Source organism: Dysidea avara, chromosome 2 (genome assembly GCF_963678975.1).
Source record: "Dysidea avara chromosome 2, odDysAvar1.4, whole genome shotgun sequence".
In the NCBI taxonomy this organism is placed as follows: Eukaryota; Metazoa; Porifera; class Demospongiae; order Dictyoceratida; family Dysideidae; genus Dysidea; species Dysidea avara.
The window spans coordinates 52539188-52551528 of NC_089273.1; the positions used below are offsets into that span (position 1 = coordinate 52539188).

The 12341-nt window shown below is 40.7% G+C and overlaps 1 protein-coding gene across 1 annotated transcript in view; it reads right to left on the reverse strand.

Moving 5' to 3' along the window:
• LOC136248228 (uncharacterized) overlaps window positions 1-11536 on the reverse strand; it is a 14650-nt gene extending 3114 nt beyond the window's left edge. Inside the window, exons 1-2 of the mRNA XM_066040038.1 lie at window positions 11468-11536; window positions 2662-4732 (exon numbers count right to left, since the gene is read on the reverse strand). Coding sequence (XP_065896110.1) covers window positions 2662-4732; window positions 11468-11536 — 2140 coding nt within the window. The remainder of the gene's footprint in view (window positions 1-2661; window positions 4733-11467) is intronic.
• Window positions 11537-12341: the final 805 nt, after the last annotated feature.

Genomic DNA, 12341 nt, shown 5'->3' on the forward strand with positions numbered 1-12341 from the left:
GGTCATCAGCGAACTGCAACTCAGTCACCTGCACTTTCAATAACCTAGACTTTGCAGTTTGATCTCCCACCAGCTTTCTATATACCATGTTTATACAAAATAGGCCTCCAGTCTCCCCACTCTGACTGCACAACTTGGTCACCATTGCATTAAAATAGATGTTGAATGAAGTTGGTGCCATGGTACAACCTTGCCTCAAGCCATTTCAAACCTCAAAACAATTGGTAACAGCACTCCCCACCCTAACTCCAGCCTGTATTCCTTCATGGAAGGACTTGATAATGCTCAGCATTGTATAGGAGGCACACCACACTTAGCCAAGACAACCCACAAGGCATTCCTAGGTATATACAGAATCATAAGCTTTCTTCAGATCCATAAACATCTTAAATAGTGAGTCCTCATGTTCTCTTGTCTTCTCCATCAACTGTCTAGCCACAAAAATCATGTCCACACAACCTCTTCCTCTCTGAAATCCGCATTGCAAGTCTGGTAACAACTCTTCAACAATCATCTGAAGCCATTCCTGAATAATTCTACCCATCACTTCCCTACAACATCCAACAAGCTAATCCTTAGCCAGTTGTCACAGGATTGGAGATTGCCCTTCTTGGGCACTGGTACATCACAGTGTCCTTCTAATCCTTAAAACCTTCTCGTTCCCTCCACACAGCCTCAAACAAAGTAAGCAGCCTGCTATCAAAAGCAGGACCACCACACAAAATCATCTCTGGAAGGATCCCTGATAGTCCACCTGGTTTCCTCGCCTTCGGTCTAGACAAGGCAGTCTTCAGCTCCTTCATCATAGGGGGATCATCAAGATGTAACATTGGCTCAAGAGCAGGCATAGCAGCAACCACTTCATCATCATAGATACTCTGGACGTTAAATGCTTTCTTAAAATGTTGTTAACGATGATTAAGTACCTCTTCAGGTCCCTTAGTTAATTGACCATCATCCTTCAGAACTGCAGTGGGCCTCACTGGCCTCCTGTCACCATGAACTCACTGTAACTTACAGATACAGTCCTATCTAGTTCTACCATCCTTCACAGATTCCTCACCTTCTGCAGCAACTTTCAAAATCTACTCCCTTTTGGCTTCTGCACCATACATTGGAGCCTTCTAAAAGTTCGTTTACGAGGTCTTGTACCAACTTGCAAGTATCTTGAATGTGCTTGGTTCTTCTCCTCTATGAGTGGTTTCAGCACATTTACACTCTCCTCAAACCACTCTGAGTTAGAGCGGACTCCTCTACCAATAGACTCTTCAGCATAGCTTGTTGTACATGATCGCAGATGGTTCCAATACTCTTCTGCTGTATTCTCACAGAGGCTCCAATCAGACAACTTCTCCTCCAATGGCTGCACGTAAGAGTCACACATCTCAGGCGCTATGCACAGAAACTGGTAAGGGGCACTTATTAACACCTGCTGTCTGTGGAAGCATCATTCTCAGTCTCCCTCTTACCAAATAATAATCTGTCCAGCAGTTAGCTCCTCTTATCACCTCCACATCCAAACAGCATCTCCTTTGGTTGGTCTTCGTCACTATAAAATTGATCATACGGCAACACTTGGTTGCCAGGTGCACCCAAGTCAACGTTGAAACCGGGTCACTACTGCTGACCCGGATGACCCACTGACCCGGATAGCAATCCGGGTCAGACCCGGATTTGACCCGGATGTGACCCGGATTGACCCGGATTAATTAAATCCGAGACGTGTTTCGGCTAGTCTCGAGCGAGCGAACGAGTCTACATTTTGAGCGTTCGATTCGTGTTGAGTAAATATTGCAACTTCAGCCTATCTGTAGGTTGAAGACCAAAAAAAAAAAAAGATCTTCACCTACTGACAATAGCTACCCTCGCGTATGTTGGTAATGCGATAAGTGGGCGTGGCTCACGAAAGAGCTACGCGATAGCGTTTAGAAGTTTCCACGTCGTCAAACGAACAATTTCGTTTCTCACGTGATCCAATCCGGGTCAGACCCGGATGACCCGGAGAAAATGTGACCCGGATGACCCGACCCGGTTTCAACGCTGACCCAAGTGCCATGATGCATTGTTTTCTTCTCAAAACAAGTATTCATCACAGTGAGTTGATTTGATTCACTAAACTGAAGAAACTCTTCAAAAGCAAAGTTTCTTTCTACAATCCCATGTAGTTCCAAACCCACAAGCCATTGGCAGAATCAAACACACCCACCCTAACATTAAAATCTCCCAATATCACAAGGGTGTCACTCAGAGGGACATCATCCTACGTATGTATTCTACAATTGTTCCAAAAACTGGCCATGGGCAAGAGGAGCCTTGGCAGTTGGTGCATAGGCACAGGCAATAGTCACAAAAGTTTCATCTGATTCCTGCCAATGTTGTTGAGTCCATTTCAACCTAACCACAATCACCCTAGAGCTATCTGGCTTCCATAGCTCACCAGCTTACCTCCATGCAGCTGTAGCTCTCTTATCCAATACAATACCTACACCTTCCTTCCAAGCAACCATATCACCAGCACCAGGAGTAGACCTTCTGGTATCTGCAAACACTGCAAAACACTTCCCAGGGGTCACCACGAGGAGGTGCCAACAAACATAGTCTTGATAAAGACTGACACACACACAAACACACACAAAAACAATTGTGGCATTATGTTCTAACCTGATGGGGTTCTTTGCAGCTCTTTAATTAAAACAGTCATTCCTTTTGCATGGTGATGTGTCACATGACAATGTAGAAGCCACCATCCTGGATTATCCACAACAAATCTAATTACAGTGTATCCTCCATATGGCACTATGACCGTATCCTTTCTTGGGTATTTTTTTCCTGTGCTGTACAAACCATCAGTGACATTCCTCCACTTTATTTCTTGTATGAAGTTGTTTTCATCTCCAATTGTGACAAACCTAGTTGTACAAGAACTATTGTCTGCATTTACAACACATTCAATATTCTCAGTAGACCTTACAAACAAGCCATTAGAGTCATAGGTAGGATAACCTATGTCAACAACATAAAAGTAATGACCATGAATATGTATTGGATGGGCAATACCGATATGCAGGTCTGGATTTGCCTCCCTATTGGTAAAGACCATTTCAACTACACTGCCCTTTGGTAGATCATTAATGTCTATAACTTGAGTACAAGCACACTGATTAACAATAGATGTATCACAACCTCTTCTTGGGCAAATTGTGCCTGAATTTTCAAAGTCATTAAAGTGTGTCACTGGAGGATAAGCTGGAAATCGAAAGGTTACTCCATCAACAGCACTACCAAATGTTGTAGCCTCCCCTTGAAAGCCCCAATTAAGGAATATTGTCTTATTAGGATAATAAATAGCATCTGGAATGATGTCATCTTCGAGCTCTTCAATCACCTCAAAATTAATACAGTCATAGATGCTGCCATACACAGTGTATGGGCAATTGACAGCAATACATTTTGATAGATCATTACATTCCCAAGTTTCATTAATATTGGAAATATCCATAGTTTGAACATCTGTATAGTGCAGTATCGCTTCTGCTCTATGGTAATTAATCGGGTTAAAGAATACTTCATTGTTGCTGAGGTCTATGTCTTCTAATGTCTGTGCCCATATCCAAAAATTTCTCTGCTCTGTGTTGTTTGCATGGATAACCACATCATACCTTTCACCACCATAAATTATGACATAATCTACATTTTCTATTGGCTTTATTGGATTGCCATCAGAAGTAATTACTGTCAACGTATGCCCTTCAACTGAGAACCTGAATGGATTAGACTCTTGTGCACCAATAAGCCTGAAGCGATATCTGCTACCACGAACAACATTAAAATAGTTCAGACTTTGAGGCTTAATATTTGTCTGACCATTTTCATCAAAGTGCCTTCCTTTATCATTGATAATACCTGACCAAAATGGTATAACTCCAACAATTGAACCGTCTGTTGATCTGGTATGCCTATACATTGCATATGGTGGGTCATTTTCTTGTGACTCTTTAAACCAAAAGTGTTGAAGCCCATAAGTTAAATGATCAGTAAGAAATGATTGGCCATACCAGTCCATTAGTATGAGTGTATGTTGATCTGGAAGATCTTGATCATATGAATTTCCTGGAACTGTGTCCTTTACGATTAGTGCGCCATATAATCCATCAATTCTCTGAAGACCACTATGTGCATGGTACCAGTGTGTTCCTGATGGAGAAGCTTTGAATATGTAAGTAAAGTGATGTAGGGGTTCAATGGGAAGTTGTGATATAAAAGCAACTCCATCATTCCCTGTTGTACCAACCTGATGTATTCCATGCCAGTGAATGGTTATCCCTTCTTCACTTATTAGTTCATTATAAACAGTTACGTTGAGTGTTTGGCTTTCATGAGCAATGATAGTTGGTCCAGGCATTTGACCATTGACAGTTATGATTGGTCTGTAGGTTCCATCAGTTTGGATAGGTTTCATAGCTAATTTTGTGGTATCAACGCCTGGTAAAAGTGTGACCAAAGTTCCATTGGAATCAAAAGCAGCCCTGTATCCTCTTGATTGTTTGAGTTCAGCAGTATTGTTATAGTAAGTCATGGAGGTAAGATATTCAACCTTCAGTGTAATATCACAGACACTTTCAGCAGATCTTCCTTCCGTACAGTCAATAATCTTTTCCTGTGGGTCATATCCTGATGCAATACAATATCCAATGCTAGCAATACTTGCTAGCAATATCAATGTTGTTAACATCTAAAGTAATACATAAACCATTAATAAAATAATATTTGTATGTGGTTGCTGTACATACATTGAAGCACACGGTCGAGTATAATGCAGCCAAAGAAGTTACAACAGTGTGTGCAGGATAATATTACAATTCCTCATTGCTATATACCTTTACAGGGGTATCGGAGGGAGGGTTCCAAATGGTTCAGGACCCCTGTAAAATTTATACTTCTGAGTTTACAGCAGGGCCCTAACACACCATTTAGTGCTGCAGGACAAAATGAGTTAGTAATAGAGTATGGGCACAATCACACAACAATTTATAAAGCTTGCATTCATCTCTCAGGGAAGGATTTACAGAGGTAGCTAACATGAGCCCTCATGAAAACTTGTTTTTAAAGATTGATATACTGTAATAGAGCAGTCAGCTATATATGCGCAGTCACATATACTCTAATAGAACATGTTTAATTATAGTGGAGTTTTTCAGACATTCTAACATTAAATGCAAAACTGAGCATGACTTCATACTGCTATAGCTTTGGTGTGCAATGTTTAAAGATATAGAACTCCACTTGGACATGCAAAATGAATTCATGTTATATATACATATTTGTGGATAGATATAATGTTTTGATTTAATTCATTCCATTTGGATCAGTGGATTTATGGTTCCTATACCGGTAGGGATGCGGCGATTATGCCGACATACTTTGGGGCATAATAGGTATGTTTGGGAATCAGGAATTATGCTAGCATTTTGAGATGATTAGGCCACTCCAATTGGTAATTATGTTTCTGGTTCTCCGCCCGCATCCTATTTTGGAGAATGTGAAATTTCAGAAATACATGGGTAAAATGCCCGCATCAGCCTTTTGGAAAACCTGGATTTCAGAAACAATTATTGGGCTGCAACAAGTATGCTAAATCTAACTATCTAAGTGTCATAATTTGTATTTTGTCAGTAAAACCTGCAAGAAATAGGCAGAGTGCATAGTACGGATCGATATACTGTAAGGCCAGGCCAAATTAATTCAGTTTATCGTCACCGCCCGCATGGGTTTTTAGGAATAGAGCAATAATTTCATAATTCATTATTTCTCACGTGATAATCATTGCTTACGCTTCTGTACTCGTTTTGTATATAAAACATGGTGTGTGCAACAAACGTGACGATTATTCCCAGCCTGGACTTGTTAGTACCTTCAATAAATGGATTTCTAAAGGGAGATTGCATAAACGAATAGCGAAGTATTAACAGTGACGTAATCAAATAAGCTCTGCAATCATTGTTAAAGTAGCTAGCAACTGTGTGAAGCTACTTTTTAAATGTTTTTCCATGTTAAAAAAATTATGAAATATGAAAAATGACCTCCCGCCCGCATGACTTTTTCAAATATCCCGGACGATAAACTGTCAATCAACTGGGCCTGGCCTAATAGAACAGTCAGTAAATCACAAAAAATACTCTATTTGAGCAGTCACTTTATTGTTGCTTTGCTGCTGAATTGCGCCCGCCCGCCCGCGCCTAAAACTGATTTTCAAAGGACCAGAAACATAATTACCAATTGGAGTGGCCTTATAAAGCTTTAACTGAAGGAAAATCTGCAGATTGCACAATTCCGTTAAAAAAGATCGAGATACTCTAATAGAGCAGTCAGAAACTCTAATAGAGCAGTTACTGAATATTATTTACTCTGATAAAGTAGTCACATTGAAATGAAATACTCTAATACAGCAACCAGCTAAAGAATTCAAGACTATCTGAAGTTTAAAATTTATGGAAATTGCCTGATGCAGCAATAAACTGGCATTATTAGCCAATTATGGTGGCATAGTTTTGGGAATAATGGGCAATTCTCAAAAGCATAATAGGTGATTTTTTTAGCACTGCTCAAAAGCATAATGCTCAATTTTTGGAGCATAATAGCCTCATGCCTATTAATACCGGTGAGATAATTATCACTTACAGATGTCCATGTGTCTCTATATCTATATGTCTATATATGTGTCAGAACGACGATCCACGTGAATTTAGCTAATATTTGTTACTCTGCTGAGACTCCACCATGCATCGAGTATGGGAAAATACAGTTTTGTACAGTAGATGGAATCATTAGCTAGTCTACAAACTACGCATATAGTTAAATAAACTAGGTATTTCCGACCACCATGTACTTTCGGACGCAATATTTCCTAGAGGAGCAACAAGACTCAATCAATTATTACACTATTATGAAGACCCTGACTATGTTACAACTGTAACCTCCACATAATGAAATATAAAAGGATTTAGTTATATCGTGTGGCTGCAGTGACCTTGGAAAGCCACTGCCCAAAAACATCGATGCTCGGACAACGACATGTGCGCTCGGGCGCCACCCTCTACCATAGGAGTAGCTAGGGGTGGATATTTGCCCTCCAATCAAAAGTGCTGGTTGCCCCACCATCAACACCTTTTGCCCTGCCATCACAAGTACCTTAAGATTCACAAGAAGATTCACAGCAGCACACAAACAACCCTTCTTTAATAGTGTAAACGTGTACCTCATTTGCTAAACCATGACTTTGAACAAGGAATCGAGAGATAGAAAGTTTGTCACGTGATCAGTTAGGCGGAAAATCCCTTGAAAAGTCCCTATAATAACACTTTACGTATACGCACGTGCCACACTCCTTGGCGCTGTTTAAATTCAAAATTTAAAATGGAGTCAAAGTATAGTGCAGTACTGCAGATGTAACTAAGCCACAGTGCTAGTGATAAGCGTCAGTAGGATTTAGTGTAGATGGTGCTGGCAGTAAAAGATTTCGTTTCAGTCACTCAGTGGACTTGTCAAGCGAATTTTTTGAGAAGGAAAGACAAAGTTCTAATTCCGTATTTACCGGTACTCTACTGCTGATGAAAGGGTAACGAGAAAATGCTCTTCTAGGTGATGGTATATATAAACGGAGGTTGGAATGGAAAAAAAGTGAAACCATTATAAAGTGTCACTTGCGCCATTTGTACTTTACTGATTAATTGATACCCGAAGGTTTACCAGATTCACGCAAAATGTACATTGGCCGATATTTTTGTGGGACGAGGCTTTCTTACATTATGCTGATGTTTGTGATACTTAATTAGCGCCCCGGCCTTCATTTGGGGCCATGAGGTGTTTACAAAAAGCATTGCATATAGCTGTGGTGGTCGGTCTGTAAGTTATGCTGTATGTTGTCAGTTGATCGTAGTCAGTATTTGATGAACTGTTTATATTGTTGGTTCTTGTGGTAGGTTCAGCAGTTTGATGTCACGTGATGTTCGGCTACGACGATCGTTGGTGGATGCCTGTCCTAGAAGTTAAATTATAGCTAGTCAACTATCAATTATCGGGCACTATGATTTTCGATCAGCTGCCACTCACTTCATGGAAATTCAACGGCTTAGGTTATTATACCACAAAGTAGCCTACACTAAGCAGCAATTATCCTCTAATAATCAGGTATGTAGAATTAATAGTGTGAGAGCTACAACTAATAGTATGAAAGGTTCGATAAATTCCAGGTTCGAACAAAACCATCCGTTTACGAACATTGCGTTTTACTACCAGAAAACAATTCCCATTTTTTTCAAATTTATGTATAATATACTTGTGTTCATTAGCTACCAATGACCAGAAAATGGTTTTCATATCTTTAGCATAGAATGAGTACGGGCCTTACGATATTTGGCGGTATTTTCGAACGCCATTTATTTTATTTATAACCATGCCCACCAGTAGATATAATATGCTTCTGCAAAAAAAAGCACCAGTACTAAAGTACAGAAACCGGTAAATAAGCACCTTGCATGTATAGAACTGTACTGTGAAGTTGATGTCAACGATATTTTCGTTGTTGCACTGCATTTTTAGCTCATACATGATGCACTTGAAAAAGTGAAAAAATGATGTAAGGAGAAGCAACCTCCTGACCATCCCTATATGTTAGTCTAGGTGGCCCACTACAAATATCATCATAAAAAATGAGGGACTTTCCTTTTTCTACCTTATATGGGCGCATAAATATGCAAAAGTTCGCTACTTTATGCACCCATATAAGGTAAATAAAGCAACGTCCGTTAAATTTTATGGTTGTATTTGTGATGGGCCATCTAGACTAACATATAGGGATGGTCAGGAGGTAGGTTCTCCTTGTTTAATTTTTTCACTTTTTTGCATCTCCTTCATGTATGAGCTAAAAATGCATTGCAACAACGAATATATCCTTGATATCAAGTTCACAGTACAGTTCTATACATGCAGGGTGCTTATTTACTGGTTTCTGTACTTTAGCACTGGTGCATTTCTTGCAGAAGCATAAAATCTACTGGTGGGCATGGCTAAATAAAAATAAATGGCGTTCGAAAATACCGTCAAATATCGTAAGGCCCGTACTCCCTCTATGCTAAAGATATCGAAACTATTTTCTGGTCATTGGTAGCTAATGAACACAGGTATTTTATACATAAATTTGGTAAAAATTGGGCCTTGTTTTCTGGTAGTAAAACGCAATGTTCGTAAATGGATGGTTTTGTTCGAACATGGAATCTATCGGACCTTACATACTATTAGCTGCAGTTTGCACGCTATTAATCCTATATACCTGATTATTGGAGGTTAATTGCTGCTTAGTGTAGGCTACTTTGTGGTATAAGAACCTAAGCTGTTGGATTTCTATGAAGTGAGTGGCAGCTGTTCGAAAACCATAATGCGCGATAATTGATAGTTGACTCCAGTAAATGTTCGCATGCATGCTTTTTTCACTAGCACAGGTAGTTGTATAGGCCTTATGTGCATACACTTCTCACATTTTTTCTTTGATAATGTCTCACATGAACGTGAGCGTGTTTTCTTTTGTGTGTAGTTAAGTTGATGTTGTGCCCTACCATCAAATATTGGCTGGCTACTCCCCTCCCTTCTATACCCTACCCATGCAACTTCAAAAGCTATTATGTGGTAGTGATTGATAGAGCTAACCTTCAGTTACCCCATGATATAAGCAGATTATATCTTTATTAACTGGTCTTTTTATCGCCTACCCAGACTTTGGAATTCCCTACCAATAATTGACTTGTCTCAATCTTTAGAGGTAATCAAAGTAAAGCTGAAGAAATTTCTATGGAACCATTTTTAAACTAATGTTGACAATACTCCCTGTTGATTTCATTACTTGTATCCTTGTTCTTGATGCTCCAAGACTCCTGTACCAAGCAATTATAGTTATTTTTTAAGTTATTTTAGACAATTGTATGGCAACAGTGCCATCAGAAGCCAGTGATGGACCCAGTTCACTGACCTACCGACCCTGACACAGCAGTTGCGTCAGCGACCAGCTCACTACACTCAGCAACTGCCTCACCCTGTAGCTACATGAACCGATGCACACATATCAATTAGGTCATTTTCGTGTGTCACCAAATATGGCAAGGGTGCCATATGGGCGAGCGGTTGCTCGCGAAGGAGCGTGTTCGGTTGGACCACCACTTGAGCGCAACTTGAGCACAACTAATAAAAGTACAGTTGTACAACATATTTATACGCAACATGAAAATGATCTAAGTAATATGTGTGCATGAGTTCATGTAGCTACAAGGTGAGTCAGCTCTGAGGTAGTTGCTGAGTGTAGTTAGCTGGTTGTGTGGCTCGCCTTTCACTGCTGATCATGCAATGATCTATCGACATGGTGGTTTGACTTTTGTTCGCCACAATGACCTGCGTGATACAACTGCTGAATTACTTTCAAATGTTTGTACTAATGTTGCAATTGAGCCACCACTTCAATCCCTGAGTGGCGAAGAACTTACCCCTCGATCAACTAACTGCCAAGATGATGCCAGGGCTGACATTCATGCACGCGGATTTTGGGGGCGGCGGAAAAGTGCCTTTTTCGATGTAAGGGTTTTTCACCCGAACGCACAATGCTACCGCAATGTTTCTATACCATCTGTGTATAGGCGTCATGAGATGCAGAAGAAGAGGGAGTATGGTGACCGTGTCCGTGAGGTGGAGTTTGCATCTTTTACTCCATTGGTGTTTGCCACAACTGGGGGCATGGGGAAGGAAGCCATCACATTTTATCGCCGGCTTGCTGAGCTCCTTTCCAAACGTAGTGCTTTATCGTACAGTAGTACTTTGGCGTGGATTCGCTGTACCCTGTCTTTCTCCCTGTTGAGGTCAGCGACAATGTGCATCCGTGGAAGCCGCTCCATCTCGTTTAGATCACCAGATGCTTCCCCAGAAATGGGCCTAACAAATGGCCCTAGGGACTTTTAGATGTCCCGCTTTTCAGTTCTTGTCCAGCACGTTTGCTTCTTGTGCTGGGGGTGGTAGGAAAGGGCATTACATCTAGCCCGGGAAAAAAAGTTAGCTGGTTGTTGATGCAACTGCTGTGTCAGGGTCGATAGTTCAGTGAACTGCTGAGTGAGCTGGGTCAATCACTGGCTTCTGCTGGTGCTGCTACAATTGTAATTATAGATAGCTAACTACATAGGCTACCAGAGCTGGTGTGTGGTAGACCCTCAGAATTGTATGTCCCTTGCAAGCCAGTTTTCTGTATGTGTTGCTGTACCACAATTCTGTAAAGCAATATATTATTAGTCTCGCGTGGCCAGACCGCTCTTTTTTTCTTTTTCATTTGGTCGGGTCTGGTCCGGTTCGAATACACGCACTTGTTCTAAAAATCCCGGTTGTGGGCGGGATTAATTCTATGCGCGTTTACTACAATCACAAAATCGTAGCTTGCCTGTTTGTCACTGAATGGTCGGAATCCTGTCTTTTCAATTACCCAGTCAATGGCAAACTTAACGTCCATTTCAAGCATACTATGAGAATTGTCACAGAAATATCGGTCCGGGTAAAATCGGTCCGGCCGGACCGATTTTGGATACCAAAACTGGTCCGGCCGGACAAAATTTGGTTGACCAAGTTTAGTCCGGCCGGACCATTTTTGGCATCCAAAATTGGTCCGGCCTGACTAAAATTGGTCCGGCCAAAACTTGGTTGGCCTCATGCACCCCCTGACCACTTGGACCGATTTTGGTTGGTCCGCGGATGTGTGGACAGGTCGGTCCATGCTAAGTTTTTTGTGACGGATCACTGCAGCCGACTTAGCCTGGAAACTATATAAATGAGTAGCGTATAGCTAGTTTATGATTATGATTATATTATATTGGAAAGACAGCAATGTGCTGATATTCATCCAATAATATAAATTTACTTATAAATGTTGGTCCAGGAGTTTGTCATAACTAGATGGTTCGTTTCCCGAGTTGATATACGGGTTAGTAGCTAGAAACTAAATTCCATGTCATAGCTATATGCAGCGATGAACATAGTCGCAAAATTAATGCTGTTTTAATTTAAAGCAGTGTGAGATGATAAAAGTCTTGCATTCTTCTTTTCCATGTCAGTAGCTAGCTGTCCGAGTGGGAAGTAAAGGTTTTCTTCTGGCATACATCAACTCAAATGCGTGGTCAATACTGGACTCTTGGTGTGTAATGTTGTATGTAAAAACACAGGCATCAAGATATTCTTCCCAAGTATATTTTTACATGCTCAATAAACTTCACAAGCATCATCAGCTCTGCAGTGTTTGGTTGAATCTTTCATCCAGCCTG